The sequence below is a fragment of the Varanus komodoensis genome, unplaced genomic scaffold (genome assembly GCF_004798865.1).
Source record: "Varanus komodoensis strain SLA01 unplaced genomic scaffold, ASM479886v1 scaffold7_3, whole genome shotgun sequence".
Classification (NCBI taxonomy): domain Eukaryota; kingdom Metazoa; phylum Chordata; class Lepidosauria; order Squamata; family Varanidae; genus Varanus; species Varanus komodoensis.
This window is the reverse complement of record NW_025336480.1, coordinates 9,938,261-9,958,582: the sequence shown is the minus strand read 5'-3', so window position 1 is coordinate 9,958,582 and position 20,322 is coordinate 9,938,261. Positions and strand designations below refer to the sequence as shown.

At 41.3% G+C, this 20,322-nt stretch overlaps 1 protein-coding gene across 1 annotated transcript in view; it reads left to right on the top strand.

The window, feature by feature from the left end:
- Positions 1-20,322, top strand: part of FSTL4 (follistatin like 4) — a 326,227-nt gene that overhangs the window by 295,197 nt on the left and 10,708 nt on the right. Inside the window, exons 7-12 of the mRNA XM_044454601.1 lie at positions 8,548-8,709; positions 9,417-9,551; positions 11,380-11,406; positions 16,842-16,960; positions 18,590-18,739; positions 20,078-20,185. Of these exons, the coding sequence (XP_044310536.1) occupies positions 8,548-8,709; positions 9,417-9,551; positions 11,380-11,406; positions 16,842-16,960; positions 18,590-18,739; positions 20,078-20,185 (701 nt within the window). The remainder of the gene's footprint in view (positions 1-8,547; positions 8,710-9,416; positions 9,552-11,379; positions 11,407-16,841; positions 16,961-18,589; positions 18,740-20,077; positions 20,186-20,322) is intronic.

Genomic DNA, 20,322 nt, shown 5'->3' with positions numbered 1-20,322 from the left:
GGACTACTGTGATGTTGAATGGTTTGCCTTGGATTCGAACTGAGATCATTCTGTCATTTTGGAGATTGTATCCCAGTACTGCTTTTCCTACTCTTTTATTGACTGTGAAGGCTACTGCATTTCTTCTGAGGGATTCTTGCCCACAGTAGTATACCTGATGGTCATCTGAATTAAATTCACCCATTCCTGTCCATTTTAGTTCACTGATTCGATGTCAATATTCAGTCTTGTCATCTCTTGTTGGATCATGTCCAGCTTGCCTTGATTCATGGATCTTACATTCCAGGTTCCTATGGAGTATAGCTCTTTGCAGTATCAGACTTTCCTTTCACCACTAGATACATCTGCAACTGAGTGTCCTTTCGGCTTTGACCCAGTCGCTTCATTCTTTCTGGCGCTACTAGTACTAGCCCTCTGCTCTTCCCCAGTAGCATATTGGACACCTTCCGACCTAAGGGGCTCATTTTCCAGCATCATATCTTTTAGCCTTTTGGTACTGTCCATGGGGTTTTCATGGCAACGATACTGGAGTGGGTTGCCATTTCCTTCTCCAGTGGATCACATTTTGTCACAGCTCTCCGCTATGACCTGTCCATCTTGGGTGCCCCTGCACGGCATAGCTCATAGCTTCATTGAGCTACACAACCCCCTCACCACGACAGGGCAGTGATCCATGAAGTGGGGCAGTGATCCATGAAGGGGTCTAGATTAATATAAATGGACCAAGGCATAAGAGGAACATGGTTCCTGGAGTGTATGGCTGACCACTATTACTGAGCACTCAGTCAAGATGAAGACAAGGATGAAACTTTTTAAAAGCCAGTGTTTCAAGGAGGCATGATGTCGTCATTATAGCAACTTCAATTTCCCCGATATCTGTTGGAAGACAACTTCTGCCAAACACATCCTCTCTGAGAGATTCCTAGCATGTGTTGATGATACCTTCCTCCTACAGAAAGTGGAGGAAGGAACAAGAGGAACAGCTGTCCTTGACGTGATACTAACCAACAGGGAGGCTCTAGTGGACAAAGTTGCAGCTCCAGGAATTCTGGGGGAAAGTGACAATGCCATACTTGAATTCTTGATTCTAGAGGAAGCAAAAGCCAAATGTGGCCAAACATGTACTTTAGGAAAAGCAGAATCTTAATAAACTCAGAACAGTAATAAAACCCTATGTCAAGCAACTCTAATGAGAAAAGGAGTACAAGATAGGTAGGAAATTTTAAAACAGGAAATTCTAAAGGCACAATCACAAACAATGCCAACAAGGAAAGAGGATAGAAAGCAACAGAAGCCCACATGATTCCCCAGAAAGCTTAGAAATGATCTGAAGACAAAAAGGACATCGGAAAAAGTGAAGGAAGGCCAGGCTACAAAGGAAGAATACAGACAGCATGGAATTTCAGGTACAGTATCAGGAAGGCTAAAGAGATGCTGAAAGCAACAAAAAGCCTTTTTCCAGATAAGTCCGAAGTAAAAGACAGAGGAAAGAAATGGGGATGTCAACTACTCAATGTGGCAGAATGATGGCAAAACAAAGGCAGAAATGTTCTATTCCTGCTTGGCTCAGTCTTCTTCCAAAAGATCTGTGACCTTCCTGAAGAAGGGACAGTACAAGCTGTACAAGCTGAAGGAGCAGAATGGCAGCTCAAGATTGATAGGCAGATGGCCAAGGATCATCTAATTGGGATGAATGAGTTCAGATCTCTCCATCTTCAAGTCATAAAGGAGCTGGTGCAAGAACTCTCAGAACTACTGACTATTATCTTTGAGAAATCAGGAGGACAGGGTAAATACCAGATGACTGGAGAAGGGATGATGTGTGTTCTTATCTTCAAGAAAGGAAAAAAAGAACCTGTGAACTGCAGTCCAGTCAGTCTGACATCAATTCCTGGGAAAATTCTGGAGCAGACTATAAAGCAGTCAGTCTGCAAACACCTTGAAAACAATGCAGTGATCACTAGAGGCCAACATGGATTCCTCAAGAGCAAATCCTGCCAGACTAATCTGATTTCATTTTTTGATAGGGTAACCTTCCTGAGGGACTGTGGGAATGTTGTGGACATAATCTATCTTGACTTCAGCAAAGCTTTTGACAAAGTACCCTATGATCTCCTGATTATCTAAGCATGGCTAGATGGAACAACGGTCAGGTGGATCCACAGCTGGCTACAGAATTGAACTCAAAGAGTGCTTATCAATGGCACCTTCTCAAACTGGGGAGAGGTAGCAAGTTGGGTACTGCAGGGTTCAGTCCTGAGCCCGGTGCTCGTCAATGTTTTTGTTAATGATTTGGACGAGGAAGTACAGGGAATCAGATTTGCAGAAGATGCAAAACTGGGTGGGACAGCTAATGCCATGGAAAACTGAAAGAAGATTCAAGGTGATCTTGATAGGTTGGCGTGCTGGGCTGAAAACAACAGAATGCAATTTAGTAGGGATAAATGCCAAGTTCTGCACCTAGGAAAAAGAAACCAAGTGCATTGTTTTAAGATGGAAAATACTTAGCTCAACAATACCGCAAGTGAGAAGGATCTTGGAATTGTTGTAGATCACAAGTGGAATATGAGTCAGCAATGTGATGAGGCTGCAAAAAGGGTAAATGCTATTTTAGGCCTCGTTAATAGAAGTATCACTTCCAAATCCCATGAAGTACTAGTTCCCCTTTACTCAACACTGGTTAGGCCTCCCGTGGAGCACTGTGTCCAGTTTGTGGCACCACAGTTTAAGAAGGATGCAGACAGGTTAGAAAGGGTTCAGAGGAGGGCAACAAGAATGATCCAGGGATGGGAAGGAAGCCCCATGAGGAGAGATTGAAAAAACTGGGCATGTTCAGCCTTAAGAAGAGAAGACTGAGGGGATATATCATAGCACTCTACAAGTACAGGAAGCCAGGTTCCAGAAGAACAGCAGGAAGAACTTCCTGACTGTTAGAGAAGTATGATAATGAAACCGACTGCTTAGGGAGGTTGTGTGTTCTCCCACACTAGAGGCATTCAAGATGCAATTGGACAGCCATCTGAGAGGATGGTTTAAACTTGGAGTCCTGCACTGAATAGGGGGTTTGACCTGATGACCCTCTGGACCCTTCCAACTCTCCTATTCTGTGATTCTATGATTCTCTGAAAATGTGTTTTGAAAGCTGAAAGAAAACTTTATGAAAATTCTGTGAATTGGCCTTTTATATTGGAGCAAGGGGTGCTGGGGGAAGTAATAAAAGGGAAAACCTCAGAAGTTTTCTTAGGGGGAAAAAGGCTTCTTGGCTGTGCTCTGGTTCTAATTTTTCAGGTTTCAGCAACTTCCACAAGGTCTTCTAAACATTAAAGAAGTGATTGTGGATCCATCTGGAGTCTAACACAGATGCTTACAATGCTGCTACTTCCCCAAAATTATAGCAAGTGTGAGAGGGAGAATATTGTGTCCAGATACAGGAATGAGGTGTAAATAAAAAATACTGTAAATATTGTAAAGTCAGCACACCAATTTCCTGAAAATTTTCTCCACCCATGAAAGAGGCTTGATTATTCTCCTTCATTCTAAGGCATTTTATAATTTCCTTTTCATATTAAAAATTGTAAAATGCCCCGAGACTGGGCAGAATAATGTAGGCATCCTTCATGGGGTATGAAAAAATTTAGAAAATGGGAGGACAGATTTTCAGTGCAGCACTAACTTTGCCTCCTTCCTGCTTCTGGGTGCGCTGCTGGCCACTTCCGTGCTACAGCACTTTCGGGGAGGCAGCGGTGATGCTGTGAGCTTGCCCAGACCCTGCTGGGTGATCAGGTGCCATGGCTCTGTGTCCCTCCTCTGACACAGCTCTCCATTGCCCTGCAGTCGCCCAGGCTGCTCTGCCTCCTGCTCTGAAAAAGGACTCTCCGTGCTGGAATAGGCTTCTGCAAAGGCTAATGGGTGGCAGCTGGTTTAAAAGCCTAATTGCAATGGGGAAAGATTCTGAGTTGCAGCACGTATGAGATTTTCAGGAGGCACATGAGGCTGAATTGGAAAGGAGGAATTGCAGGGAACTCAATTGTTTTATTGTGTGGTTTATTTATTGATGTTGTGAGCCGTCCCGAGGCTTATTGCGATGGGGCGGCATAGAAATGTTTTAAATAAATAAATAAATAAATAAATAAATAAATAAACTCCACCACACACTTTTCTCAAGCACGAGCAAGCCTCTGTTAAGCACGACTCTGGATCCTACATGGACACAGCCAAGCTAACAGCCCCTTCCAAACTTTCACAGACCTTAAAATACCCAAGGGATGCAGAGCATATCCAAGTCACTACAAGGCTTTAAGGTTGAAAAGTCTGTAGAAATAAAATGATCTTTGCTCCAAGAAACTAATACCAGTACATGTTTTAGTTCTCTTTTTATATATCCGGTAGTACCATTTGTACATAACCTTGTATGGTACAGTCCTTAGTGAACATGTAAAGAGAAGTAACAGATTTGTACAACTATTGTCAATCTGTCCGTGTGAACAACACCCTGAAAGAGTTTGTTTACTTTTGTAGACATCATCAGTTAAAAACAGGTCATAATTAATGGAGGTGCAGCTTTCATGCCTGTTTGAAGATATGATGTAACGTCTGCTAAAATTAGTTTGGGCATTGACTGTAATGGGAATTGGTCAAGAGCATAGTGCTTTTAATATGTTGGGCTTTTCATTCACATTTAATTTACTGAGAGAAAGTTGGCTTTTGTAGTAGCCTCAGTACACAAATCTCTTTCCTTCTGAGAGACGAGCTGACCAATCTGGCATGCCTTCCTCCAGAAAGCCCATAATTATAGGCTTGGCACAGCGAGAAAGCATGCAGTCAGCCCTGTTCGAGAGACACACGGTAGGTGGAGCTTATTATAACAAGTTATCTAATTGTTCAATTGCCCTTGGTATTTTCATGGTTCAAGTAATATAGATCCAAAAGCCTACTGTTAAGTGGAAGCTAGGCCCACTCCTGTCTTATCAGCTCTCAGTTCACGCTTATTTTTTCCATCATTGCCTCTATTCATGTCAGTTCAACTTATACCTCAACGATCATCTTTTAGGCCTCTGAAACTGAATGGTCTGGCAATGGCACCGTTGTCTCTGATTCCATCTACGGGATTAATCAGAATATGTGACTGGAGGAAAGTTTCTGCTGATAGTCACTGAAAAAGTCGCTTAAAGAATTTTGTCACTGAATACAGTTGCTAGTTAAAATATCATCAGTTGACATTCTTGTCAGAAAAAGAGCTCTGTTGTGACATCCCACATAATGTGATAGACTGGATTTGCTAAATATTTAGCCAGAGAAAAGTGGCATTCCCGTGTCTTTCGGCAGAAATCTCCATTGGAATCCCACCCCCATCCATTCACAGGACAGTCTAAACCCAACCCGGATGGCACCTTACAGACTAGCAAATTTATTTGTGGTGTAAGGTTTTGTCGACTAGAAGTGTCAACCTTTTGCATCTGGTTTAGTCCAGGAAAATATATGCAAGCCTTGTTCAACCTAGCGCCATTCCTGTTTATTGACCATGCTGGCTGGTGCTGATGGGAACTGGAGTCTGAACAATCTAGAAGCTCCAAGACGGGGAAAGCTTGTTTATACCGTAATAAAATGATTTCTCTTTAAGGTGCAACAAGCCATCACTTGAGTTGTGATACGAATGAAAATAAAGATCCCTCTCTAAATTCACTGAAACACACTCCCCAAAATTCAAGAGTGGTTTTCAGGAACTCTCATACACCTGTAATCTTAGCACTACATTTTCAACAAATTTGCACTTCCCTAAATAGGGTCTAGTCCATCCTTGTAGTCCTTGAGAAAAATTGGCAGCTTTTATTCAATCTTCTTTTGCCGGAAACGGTCAAACTTTTGGTCTCTTCGAAGCCACTATTCAGGCACTAGAATAACACATTTTGCAGCAGAATCTTTCAAGATAGGTGTAACTTTCTCTTGGGAAGAAAGGGACAGCTATTCCAAGGTCAGGCAGATGCAGACTTGTCAAGTGACAAGAGATCCTGGGAACCAGAATTCTTAAACACTGAAATGGAAGAAGCACAGGGTTATCTCAAGGAAACCCTCCCAAGCTACTCAGCGGGCACTGATAATAGTCAGGATTTACAGCTGCAGGAAGGGGAGAAGAATTCCGGCAGCCGACCAGCCTGGCATGACTCTTGACCCCATGGCATGGCATGGCATTGGGAGAGATGGGCTGATGAACTAGAGGGGCAGTGGACAAGGAAAAGGCTTGACCTCCTCCAAAAAAGACATCTCAGAGGGCTGGGCCCCAGGGCTACTCAAAAGGAAAATGTTGTGAAGTAGTTGTTAGATTAGGCTCAGCAAAGTGCTCTGTGCATGCTCAGAGACCCACTCTTTGTTGGTTGTGCTTACTGGAAGTGCTTTGGAGAATGAGGAGCTTTTGCCAAAGAATGATGTGTGTTTGTAAGTGCGAATGGGGCAAACCTGGCTCATGACACTCTCATTAATATTAACAGGGTTCATTTTAATTGGGAAACAGCAAAGAATAAGGCAGGATTGCAAGAATATCTTTGCCAGGACTGCAGTTCTACAGAACAAAAACATTTTCTATTATGTCACTGATTTTCAAACTAGAGCATATTAATGAGGCAGAAAACTCATGTGGCCACATTTACAGTGGTTTTAAAATTAACATTACTACATCCTGTTAATCATTACCTAAGCTTCCTTAAAGATTAACGGGCTATTTATATGACTGAGGAAGAACATGTTAGTTGCCAAAAACTCCTTCAAGGACCAGTTATTATTCAGTCAATCAGTTCTGTATGAACAGGAGAGCCAGACTGGAAATTATTTTTTAGATTGTTTTGCTTGGCTTCTGCAATTCAAACACAGGGGCTTTGGAGGCATCTACCATCCCCTCACCTCTTCTGTTCCTGCCATCCCTTGTTTGATGTCATATTGCTGATGATGTGCATATTTTGGTTTTACTTGTGCTGCTCCGATTTGTTTTCATTTCAATGGCATAATCATCATGGAGCTATCAGAGCAGGGACAGCGCTTTCTATCTCCTCTCTAGGGACAGGCAGGGGAGAGACATCCAAATAGGAAGGCTTCATTCACCCTTTCTCATTCATTAGCATCATAACTAGCCCACATGTGTCTCTCCAATCTTCTGGAAACCCCCCTGCCTGCTTTTCAGCCTGCTCAGCATTAATGTACATTATTAGTACACATTTGGGCACATTACCATAAACATATTTGTGACGCTGTAAATAATAAGGACCTTTTACATGAAGCTTGTGTTTCTAAAATGTTTCTTAAACGTTTTGGTCTGCTTGATGCTTTTTCTTTTCTAAATATATTTAGTATCTTTCAATTTTGTTTTTGAAATATGTTTTACCACTTGTATTATTCCATTAATGTTTATGTTGCTGTGTAAGTCTCCATGGGGACAGGGTATGGTAAAATTAAACATTTAACATAATGGTAAAATTACTCATTTAAATAATAGATCATTAAACTAGAAATAAGTTAATAACTAAGGATGAAATCCTGTTGCTGCTACACAGAGACTAGTCAGCCCAAGGAAAAGTCAGAACTCCAACCTTGGAAATGTGCTCCAAGATCGGAGCGGTTATGGGCAGGTCAGAGTTGGCACTGTGACATTGGGAGGCCCTCCCAGATGGTGGGAGGGTTTCTTTCCATGGCAGCTGTGGCTCCGAGGCCATAAGGCCAAACTCGGAAGCGGAGGTATGTGGACAGGGATGGGAACAGGGAGGGAAGAGAGTGGAGCTCCACCATAATAAAGGGTGTCCTGGCAGCATCTCAGCCTCTCCTCTTGGCATGCTGTGGCAGCCAATGACCTTCTTCCTTCCAGCTCCCATTGGACGTCCATCATCCTCTGAATTCAGAGAGCCGCAAGCAGACACATCGGATTGCACTGCCCATCCCCCAAACCAGCACAGCACTCTAAGAATGGATAAAATTGTCAGTGTTTCTTTCTCTCAGTTTCTTAACTTTCCAATCTTTGATTTGGCATATTTCAAACTGAAAATTGCTCTGGTCTCTTTCTTTCTTTTTTCTTTTTTCACATGAAAAGTCCTAAGCTTTGTGTGTATTTTTCTTCTAATACATACATTTTCACATACATTTTACCTCATACTCATATTTGTGCAAGAATGTCCCTAATAATGTGTGCATTTTTAAAAATTAGAGTGCTCAATTTTAAAATTCAAAGAAGCCTGAATTGCAAAGGGTAACTGAGGTTTGGTTCACATAGTGGTTAGAACATGCAAATTTAAATAAGTCTACATTAAAATGCAAACAGAAAGTGTTTTCCTCCATCCATAATGAGGCTTTATGTGCTTCACACACTTTTTCACCTGTGGCCTTCAAGGTTTATAAAAACACAAATAAAGAACAAAAACTCGACAACCTGTCAGAATAAAGAAACATGCAATTTTGTATAACAGGTTTGGCTCTGAATGAGTTATTTGGTGTTAGTGAATTGTAAGGAACAATAAAAGCTGACATATGACAGCTTAGTTTAAAATCACCCATTTCCTCTCTCCACAGTGCCACCCGTGATTCGCGTCTATCCTGAAACCCAGGCACAAGAACCTGGGGTATCAGCGAGCCTCAAATGTCATGCTGAGGGCATTCCAAATCCCAAAATTTCCTGGTTAAAGAATGGTATTGCCATCACACCAAAATTGTCCAAGCAACTGATGCTGTTAGGTAAGGTTAAAACATTTTTGTTTTGTCCATCATAAGCTGGCAAGAAATGGAATGTGTATTATACTCCCATTTTTGTTCCTTTACTAATTCACAGTCCTATTTCAAATCCTGGTAAAACTTTTCATTTCTTCTATAGTCAAACCTGACCAAGTCCTGTGTTGCTTGGGATGAAAGGTAATTTTTCTCAGAAGTTCCAGGTGTATTCATAGGACTATTGTGGAAATTCAGGAAATGTTCCAGATTTTTAATCAGTTTCTGATGAAGAAAAATTAATAGAATTAAGGCATAATGTATATCTGGAGCACATTTCACAATTCCTGTGCACTAGCTATCCTTGCATATTAGATAGAAAATGTCTCTACAATGCTATGTTTCTAGAGGATCAGAAATGCTTTCGGTTTGGAAATGCACTTACCAATGTTTGTCCTTCCCTTATTCTTAGAAAATGTGTCAATTTTCATGGTTTCATGGTTTTCCAATCGCTCATCCTCAGTATTTCCAGACTTCTCCATCTGTAGGCAATCTCAACTCTGAAACTACTTGACTAGAAAATCATTGTGAGGCTGACACTCTGATCCCATTTTATTTCAGTGGCACTCTCTGCCAAGTAAATGCACTCAGGATTGCAGCCGAAAACTCTTCACTTTCCAGAACTTGTTACAAGTTACAGCTGTTCATGGATTTCTTTTTTCCTTCTCCTTTTGCAGCAAACGGAAGTGAACTTCACATCAGTAGTGTTCGGTATGAAGACACAGGTGCCTATACTTGTATTGCTAAAAATGATGTGGGAGTAGATGAGGATATTTCTTCTCTCTTCATTGAAGATTCGGCTAGAAAGACCCGTAAGTTTAATTTTTACATGTTCTTTCTGATTTACTTATTTTAGTACTCCATTAGTATATGTGAGAATGTATCTGAAGTTACTGTTTTCCTGTTTGTCTTTTAAGAATTGTGGACATGAGTGAAACTGGGTTTTGCCTGAGTAAATACTCACATGATCATGCCTATCTAGTTCCCACTATCACTAGCAGTAATTAATTGGAGAGTTCAACATGACTTCAGTGCTGATATTTCACAGTTGCCACTCTGGTGAAAAGCACCCATGCCAGTTCATAGAAATCTCATTTCTAAAATAGCTCCTGGGTTGTTTTCTGACTTGACGCAATGTATGCAATGTGATTTGCCAAGATTCCATTTGCATAGCAGAGGAGAATAAAGCACAAGCTATTTCTCTAAAGCTCACATAATTACTTTTCTTTTAATGATGCCTCAAATCTGAACTTATATATACCTCCACTCTGATGCTCCAAAGTAGCAATGAACTGCAGTAAACTGTCAGTCTTTGAAGCTGTTTGTCCTTTTCAACAAAGAAAGCATGCAAGGGTGCTTTGCAAGACTTTGCATCATCATGAGGATGAAAGTGGGCAAGACAGATTCTCTAACAGCCACACTTCACACAACCTTTTACAGGTATAGCAAAAAGAAATGTAAAACTGTAATTCATGAGTGTGGCAAACACATGTCTTGAAATGTATATACCGTGGCACAAGCATCATCAGTGAACTGGGCTAGAGTGTGGCTTCCTACCCAAGTGCAATTAGTGGCAAATACAGTGGTACCTTGACTCACAAATGCCTCAGTTCACCACCAAATCGGGTCACAAACAAAAATGTAGGAAAAAATTTTCCTCAGGTCGCGAACTCCGCATCAGGTGACGATCGTGATCGCACCCGTCTTCCTGCATAGGCGTGACCACGGTCATGCTGGGGGGGGGGGTAGGAGATGACTGCGATCATGCCCATCTCCCCCTCCCCTGTGCCCACGATCGTGCCCATCTTCCCTGTGATTAAAAAAATATTTACACAACGGATTAACCTTATCAATTAACATTGATCCTTATGGGGGAATTTGACTTGGCTCACGACCAATTTGGGTCACGACCAGAGTCCTGGAATGGATTGAGTTCGTGAGCCAAGGTGCCACTGTACAGGGCTGCCATGACACAATGGCTCTAGGCATTAAAACCACAATACACTGGCAAGAAATGTTAGCAGGGGAGGGGAAAGGATGATAGTCCTCGGAATATGGGGTTCCGAGGATGATAGTCCTTTTTTTATGGGGTTTATGGATGGGCCAGAGAACTTTAACAAAAGAAAAATAAAACAAAATGTAACTTCAAAGTGCTCATTAATTAGTATTAATAAGAGGGAAGTCTGCGCTCCTTATTACTTGCTTAGTTATCTGTCAGGAAATGCATTGCATATACGGCAAGCTTTCATGTGGTCGCAGCTGTTGTGTGACTGTACGACATAAAAGCCTTCTATTGCAGAAAAAGGAATATCATCTGCTCATGAAGAAATACCATTTGCAATCTTTACTCAGCCAAAAATCAGAAATATTTAGCTTAATGAGAATTTCCTGGCTTTGATGGTGGTGGTGGGGAGGGAAGTCCCAGTAGAGAAAACTGAAATTCATGAGATTGGTTTTTTTTTCCTCACCAAACCTTTATTCCATCATCATCCAGTGTGACCATGTAAGAAATAGCTATTTTAGAAAATGAAAAAGCAGAAGAGTCTTAATTCATTGAACTGCTACAATGAAATGTTGATGTTGTTTTTTGTTTCCTTTTCCTGACCATTTTCTGGCTCTCCCATTTCTCTGATGCTGCAGTTGCAAACATACTGTGGCGAGAGGAAGGTACTGCAGTGAAATTGTCTTGTTGTAGTGATAATGTGCTTGTCTGCTTTAATAATTCCATAATGGACCATTCTCCACTGATTTGCCACTAACTTTAGCACCATTGGCGGGCCTCAGCTTGCATCATGGTCAAACCAATCAAAAGCTGGTACCATCTTCGTGATGTAATTTTCCAGAAAAACTCAAAGATTTCCTCAGAAAACGTAGCTGACATTCAGCAAGTTAGCAGCACAGTACGAATATGGAATCTTAAATATAAAATTAATTCTCACCAGAAACACCAAAGGAAAGCTCCAATTTATTGAACTTCACATTAAATGTATGTTCAGCATTTCCTTATTTATACCTAACAATCACTGCCCTTCATTGTTTATAATCTTACTTGTACAGCTATTTGTTAAGCTTCATTCTTCAGCTATATATATGAATATAGCTGAATGAATATATTCATTAATGTATATATTAATGAATTCCTTTCTTTAAACATCGTAGAGTTAAGAGTGTAGTGTATTGGTTAAAAGGGCAGAACTGGGGCTCAGGAGATCTGGGTTCTCATGCCCACTCACGGGTGAATTGTGCCACAGATTCTCAGTAGAACCTACCTGTTGTGAGGATAAGATGGAGAGGAAGTGAGAATTATCTGAGTTCCTTGGAAGGAATAAATAGGGTTCTGCTTACTCTGCCCATTTTGATTTTATTTGGCACTTGCATGTTCCAGGTATCTCCAAGGTCGTGTTGGTGGTGCCACTGTGCACTCATGGCCACCAAACTTGCTTCTCCGAGCCTGTGCAGTGATTATTGTATAGGGAGCAGGGAAGGGGCTCTTTCTTACCCCGTGGAATTTGGAAACTGCTTTATTCTGTTGTGTGGGAATCAGGGAGGAGAGAAGGGGCAGAGAAAGTGTCAGGGGAGAACAGGCAAGAGGAAACAGAGAGAGAGAGAGGTGTCAGAAACAAAAAGGAAGGATGGACAGACAGATTGACAGACCAACGGACAGACAGATGGTCAGTCAGATAGAAAGGATGTTGGAAGAAAGGATAAGAAAAAAAGAAACAGGAGGAAGGAAGGGGGAAGGAAGGAAGCGAAGAAAAGAAAAGAAAAGAAAAAAGAAAAGAAAAGAAAAGAAAAGAAAAGAAAAGAAAAGAAAAGAGAAACTTGGAGAAGGAAGGATCTAGAAAGATGGACTGAAGGGAGGGAGGGAAGAGATAAAGAGAGGATGAAAGAGAGAGCAGGAAGGAAGGCAAGTCAGAAGCAGAGCTGGAGGTTAAGAGGAACCAGAAAGAGAGAGAAAGAAGAGTCAAGGAGAGAGAGAAAAGGAGAAAGGGAGGGACCTCTAGCACTCACATACATGGGGAAAGATAAGGGCACACTCCAAATATATTTGTCACTGAGCCCCTACGTATCCACAGCAGACAATTACTGATGGTTCCCAGGACACTTTTTTTCAAACTTCTGAATGTTCCTAACTGGTCCAAAACTTTGGAGACCTCTGTTGTATTCAGCTCAGTTTGATTCATCATGAATCCCACATGAACGGATATTAGTATAAACTGTACTGTAGTTAAAATAACCCAGAAAGTCCTGCATTCAGTTGGTGGCTGTTTGATATATTCCCAGGAGGAGATTGTCCATTGCCTTATCCCATCCCGCCATGCAGTGCTCGAAAAGCTGCACCTCATTGTAGATCCAATTGCAAATGTGCTTCTCAGGTTGCTGTTAGCTAGCTGATTAGACAAGGTGACAATCCCGCACCCACATGGTTCCAACATTTCACACATGATTGCAGAGCTGTGTCACAATCCCAGAAAAAAGGCAAATTTTGTGCCACTGCAGTAATGTATGAAGCCCTGGGATTATAGGTTTTGGACTTAAAGATGATACAAGGCTGTACAAAATATGCATTAGAACATCCACTTGCCAATGTAGGTATTTGCTGGGGGTAGGAAAGGGTGTGGAATAACATGCCCAAATGTCACCAATTTAACTTACCCATTTCCCTATACAAAAGCTAGTCATGGGAAAACCGCATCTGGGTGCAGTCCAAGGAACCCAAGAGGCAGAGGGCTCTGCGTCTGAAGCCCTTCACCTAACTATGCCTGCCAGCATGAGCCGTTCCTCTCTTTAAGATCTAAAAAGCAGCTATGTGGGCCTCACAGCCTACGTAGCCGATGCACCTTTTGTGTGGGGAGGAGGGGACTAAAAAGGATACGGCACATGCCAACCCCTCCTCTTCCCTCTCTGCCCACCAGCAGCCCCCTTTTCTCCCTTTCTGACTTGCCTGATGCAATTATGGTTATGGTCCCATAAGAGAAGCTTCCTGTGGTGATTGGGAAATAGAAGAGAAGGTCCTGCTCTTCCATGCTCATAGTCCTGTCTACAGGCAGGGAAGGGCAGACCCACCACCATGTATAGAACCATCCAAAAGCAGACTAAGAATGCTCTAGTTATTCCCACACACATGCTATTCTTTTGGCCTTGCACCCAGCCTCTCTACCAAAAATGGCACTTCTGGCAGCATAGAATTGTTATCTAATCATGGTTTAACTTATTTTGGTATGTTGATCATAACACAATATGTCCTGGTTTGATCCATGCCCTGGCGAGGAATTCTCAGAGCAGATGTGGAGCTAAGAACAATTTAGCATTCCCCAAATTGATGAAATAATCTAACTGTACCAGTTTAAAAGGTTCAGCTGACTGGCCATTAATGTTATCAGTCCATGTCAGATTGAGCAAGGCCCATGCAACACGGATAGAAAATTGAAACGCCATTTACAGTAAACTGCGAAAAGCTGTTATAGTTTCAGAATTCATTTTATAGCACATAACGTAATATCCCACAATAATCAGACCCTTACCCATGCTCAGAAAAGCAGAACATAGCCTTATATACTGCAACCATCTTTTGCAAAATTCCTTCCCCCCCCCCCCCCCGACTACCACTATTTTGGTGCTTTCCAACACTTTAGGCTTTTGTCCAAACACAAGTCAAATATGTCATAATGGGGAAAGGTGGGTTATACAGTGTATATAACATTGCATATACACGCTCTATATATTGATTTTAATGTCATGACATCATATATTGATGTTAAGTTTTTGAGTCAGAGATGAAATGTTGAGCCAGCACTGATTTTTAAAATTAGCTACAGTTAATATTTTAAAGGCAAAGAGGTTAAGTGGAAAGAATACCAGATTACAACTATGCAATCCAGTTTTGTTAATCTGCTAATAGAAACAGTATGAGACAGTTCTGCCTTCTGCCGCACTGCCATATTGCTAGCTAACATCACTGCATGCTAGTTACTCAGTCAAGACATTATGAAATTCTGCTCTGAAATTAGTTCCACATAGCTAAATTAAACATGGAGTGAATGCCTGTTGAGCTAACAGAAAAGGTCCAGGGACCAATAAGGAAAGAACTAAATTCTGGTTTAAGATGCAGTTAATTAAACCAAACTAGTATAATGATATGCTTAGAAAGCTTATGCAATGCAGTGCTAATTCTAATGGAGATAAGATTAGAAATTGTTGCATTTTCCTAGTGGAAAATTTATCATAAGCAGCATCAAATGGATTCTTAGTATTACCATTAGCACCCGCTCTGAGGAAGGGCAAATAAAATCTGAAATGTGAACATGCATTTTTATCAAAATGAGTACATAGAATAGGATGGATAATGTGCATGGATCGGAACACAGGCATAGTTCACAGCTGCCATAAGTTAATGCATGATTGTTACCATTTGTTAAAATGTCCCAATTTGAAACATCTGCAGAACTGTGCACTCATTGCATCAAGTACCAAATCCTGTCTTCCGATGTGTGCATTCAGTCCCCACTGAAGCTCATAGGAACTGTCTGTGTGCCGCAAGAAGGGATTTGGGGCAATACATGTTGAAAATACCAGCCTGAGATGCTCTAAGCATAAGATACTTTAGTTCTTCAGTGGTGATGATAACACAGGAATTTGCTAGCTGTGCTTTCGGAAAATGCATGATCCCTCACTGTACCATCACATTAAAGGATCATTGCTCCTAGATCCACTTTGATGCCTTAACTGGGGTATTTCTGTGGTATAATTCAAAGCTGAACTTCATATATCAAAGTCTCAGTACACAAAGCAATCATGGTAAAAATGGTATGATGCAACACCTAGATGCCATTTGTGCTTTGACACTATATAATTGGTGCAAGAGAACCCAGTCTTGCGAACTCTCACACTCCATTGAGTCACTGTTTGCAGGACCTGTGCCACAAGGATCATTTGTACTGAAAAGCATTCCATGATCAATCATGTCAGTTAATCCAAGAAAACAAATATTGCATGGGAGTGCCTTTATTCCAATTAATTTATCCCAGTCAAAATATTTTTATTATTGAATTGCCAAGGCACAATCGAGACACAGGAACTTTTAAGCCCAGCTAATTTCAAAGAGAGTATTATATCTAAATGGAACTACCATCCAAAAGATGTGACTTTCCTTTAATTGAGGATTTCTATTCCCTGCAAAAGCAAAAAGGGCATTGAAACCAAATTTTTACAGCAACAGAACAATGGAAGTTTGGCAGATAAGTACAATATCAACATTATTTGAGATGACAATACCTATTATAATACTGTATTCGTAGACTATAGAAACATGTATAGTGATGTGATTTCTGAACGGAAGGATTGAAAAGATCCTCAACACAGCAGAAAAGGTATTCATCACTGCTTTTGCATGTAATGGAGAATAAAATACACTACTAAAGTTTAAGGACATTTCTGATTAAGCAGAAATGTGGAATACAATTGCATACTAGGAATTCACTGGCAGGCTATTTTTCTAAAGCTTCTGGAATGCCCCAGTTTTGATAGATGAGTGCTATTGCAATGCTTAAAAAATCCACATTTGTGAATTACAGTTTGCAAAATTTCAAAAATGTCTTTGCTTTGGTGGCTGTAAATATTCCCTTCCAAAGGCTATCAATATTCACTTCCAGGGGCTATAGCACATTAAACAAAATCAGCCATTCTCTTTTTTCAATTAAAAATAAAAGTTCAAATGGTATGCAAAGCATTGTTGCATTCCTGCATTCGAAACACTTTGCAGAAAATGCAAAATGATTATTAAATTGTTTCTCATGTAAAGGACAGAAACCTGCATATTGGCTCAATTGCAGAACATTGACCGCCGGTCGCTTGCTCACATTATGACTGCTGCCACCAAGGCAATACATTTTTGAGCCTATCTGTACCTCCTTCCTCTCACCTTGGAGCCCTACTTGTGACATGATCTTTAATTTTGTGAATGCACCAAGAGCATCCCAATTTCTAGGTGTGGTTTTTGTTTTTTGTTTTGGTACAGTGATTTTTATTTTATTTTATTTGTCTCAGACCTAGGAAATTATGACAAGTTTTCCCCTTGCTCTTGTTTTTTGTCTGTCTTCAAGGACTCAGTGTGGGAAACATGTTCTATGTCTTTTCTGATGATGGAATCACAATAATTCAGCCAAATGACTGTGAGATCCAGAGACACATCAGACCAAATGACAAAGTTTTCACCAGTTATGTAAGTTCAGGGGCTTAGTAACCAAGCTATTTGTAACCTTGTCCTAGTTACATGATTATGAAAGGGTTGCATATTGCGAGAGGGGAAACATAGTGCTTTAACTACACCTCAGTGGAAAGATAGATTTAGTCATCTTGTAGATTATTTATTAAGAATAGCCTGGAATTTTATGAGCTTCCAATTGTATGCATTTACCTTGACACAATGGTATGTGACCAATTTCAGATCAGTCTTTTAAGCAGAAAAAACATACTGCTCTTGAAATTCAATTTTTGTTCATGTTGGAGAAGGGTGGTGGCAATTAATTAAGACAAACGAGTAGCCAAGACCCTTTCTTGGGGTCGATTCTTGGGTGGGTGGTAGCCAGTCAACTGCAGGCTCTCTTGAGAGGGACTGATCCATTTCAATCAGAACTGAGGCTTGGTTTCGGAGCAGGAACTGCCTTGGTCAGCCTGAAAGAAGGATGTGGAGAGTGTGACCCTGTTAATAATCTTATGCCTCTTGGTCCCTGCTCAGCCCTGATGTTCTCTGGGGTGACATGGGGCCAGCCACTGCCTCTCAGCCTCACCAGCTCACAGGTTGTCGTGAGGATAACCCAGGAGGAGCTTGTTGCAAGAGAAATAAAGGCGGGTTATACATGTAATTTTTTGTTGTTGTTAGTCGCAAAGTCGTGTCCGACCCATCGCGACCCCATGGACAACATTCCTCCAGGCCTTCCTGTCCTCCACCATCCCCCAGAGTCCACTTAAGCTCACACCAAGTACTTCAGTGACTCCATCTAGCCACCTCAGCCTCTGCCGTCCCCTTCTTCTTTTGCCATCTATTGTTGCCAGCTTTAGGCTCTTCTCCAGGGAGTCCTTCCTTCTCATTAGGCGGCCAAAGTATTTGAGTTGCATCTTCAGTACCTGGCCTTCTGAAGAGCAGTCAGGGTTGATCTCCTCTAGGACTGACCGGTTTGATCGCCTTGCAGTCCAAGGGACTCTCAGGAGTCTCCTCCAGCACCACAATTCTAAACAGTAAAACAAACCAACAGTGCATGGTGCTGGTGCCTGAATGATAGAAAGGGTTCTATCTTTGCTGGTTTGCCCCAGATCCACTGCTTTTCTAAAAAAGACCTGTCAGAGTTCTTTGTCCTGATGGTGCAAAGCAGAGTCACATGTAAGTAGAGGCATATATGCATTATGAGCACTTCATCCTATTTGAGGGATACATAGAAAGATCTGGTAAAATTTGGAAATTTCTACTCCATCTTCAACACAGAGATGAACTGGGGCAAGGAACCACAACGAAACTCCCTAATTCTCAGAAAGTCCATCTTAGAAATCCCAAGCAAGGGTGACTTTAAGCAGATTCATGGCTCTTCGCTTCTGCCAAACTGAGATGTTTAAGTTTAAAGCGGTGCTTCAGACAGTCTGCCGTATACAACTGTGAAGGAAAGTGATAGATGGCATTAAGTAAAAATGATGAATTCATTTTTATAGCCAAGGATATGAAAGAAGTGTTTGGCCCACCTTTCCTGACTCCCCAAATGTGTTATATGGCACATGGAGAGTTGCTTTGGGTTGAGCTTACTCTGTGGTCCTTATGCATTTAAATGGATTAAAGCTGATTTTATTCTTTTTATTTCAGGCAGAAATATGTCCTAGAGTTGAAGGTGATGCCATTAAGTCTTGCCTCTGGGCTTCGGCTGTCAATGTCCGAGACAAATATATTTATGTAACACAGCCTAAGTGGAATAGAATAATGATCCTTGATATCCAGACTCAGAAAGTCATTCAGGTAACTGTCCAGAGGCAGCCAATCTTCATTCTATGTATCAAGGTTCTCATACAGCCAAGAAAGTAGGCCTTTCCCAAAGGAGAAGCTACCTCTTGACACAGCCATGCCTGGAAATCTGGCAATCAGCACTTCACTTTTGAAAAGCCAAACCACAACGTTTTCTGCTTCTTGTGCTTGTGTTGAAGACGTGGAGATGACTACTAGAAGTAGCATTGTTCTTACCTGCATGTTGCTAAGAGTTGGTCAGTAAGAATTTTTGACAATAAGAATGTTACTGTCAATTGAGTCCTCTGTTAGCAGCCTAATAGCACTGATGACCTCATATGTATATATAACAACTGTTATATATAACAACTGATAGCACTGATGACCTCATAGGTATATATGACCCTATACGACAGTGGAATCAATTACCCTGGCAGGTTGTGGCCACTCCCACACTAGAGGTATTCCAGAAGCAACTGGACAGCCATCTGAGAGGGATGGTTTAACTCGGAGTCCTGAGCAGCAGGTTGGGCCTGGTGGCCCTCTGGCCCCTTCCAGTTCTACTATTCCATGATTCTATGGTTCTATGTAAGTAGAACTCTGCAATGCTGTTTACACTTACCTGAGAGTAAGTCCCACAGAAACATTGGGAACTTACTCCAGAGTACATATGTTGAGGATTCTAGTGCAAGACTGTACTTCTTTGCATTGAACTCAGTAGAACTGCCAGCTAAGCAAATGCATAAGAGTAGGCTGCATGTTATGCAAATGTCCAAACATGATACTTACACTGCAATTCTGTGTGTGTTTGCTCAGAAGTTGTGTTCACTAGGATCTAGATAAACGTGCTTACAATTGTAGATCATGGCTGCCACAAGGGTTGGTAAGACTGGTGCTCCGTATTTCCTCTTCCTTATTCACACCCCTGTCGAATGAATTGGAAGCTTGCATAGTGGTCCGTTGCCTCTGAGAGAACACTGAGTGCTGTTCAGTGCAGAAGACATTCTTAAAATTGTGTATGCAAAAAGGCACAAGTCCAGAAGCCCTAACTGTGCAGGTGCCACTAATGTGGTCTGCAACCATATCATCTGCATTGCCCACCAGGGTGGAATTTTCAAATGTCATTGGGATGGTGTAGCATTAGCTCTGGCATGGGAGAAGCTGCATCACCATGTCAATGATCTGGAGTAGACCTCCGTTTATTGTGTTATATCCGGGGTTATGCTGTCTAACTTGACACAGAGTGAAGAATGTTTACAGAACATTTTCCCAGTGATTTGTTAACATGAATCAAATGCATACCTTAGATCCTTTTCACAAAGAACTAATACAATTGTTTTTGTTTCTTTGAAGTCCCTGGATATTGACCCTCTCCCTGTCAAATTACATTATGATAAATCACATGACCAAATTTGGATACTTAGCTGGGGAGATATGAAGAAATCTCATCCAACACTGCAGGTAAGCCTCATATGAACTGAATAGCTAATCACGGTTTCTTTACAGGCATTAATCTCTGCAAATAATGAACAGTAAGATATTCATAGATAAATCTGTTTAGTTGGCATGTCAGTGCTGCTGCTGCTGCTGCTGCTGCT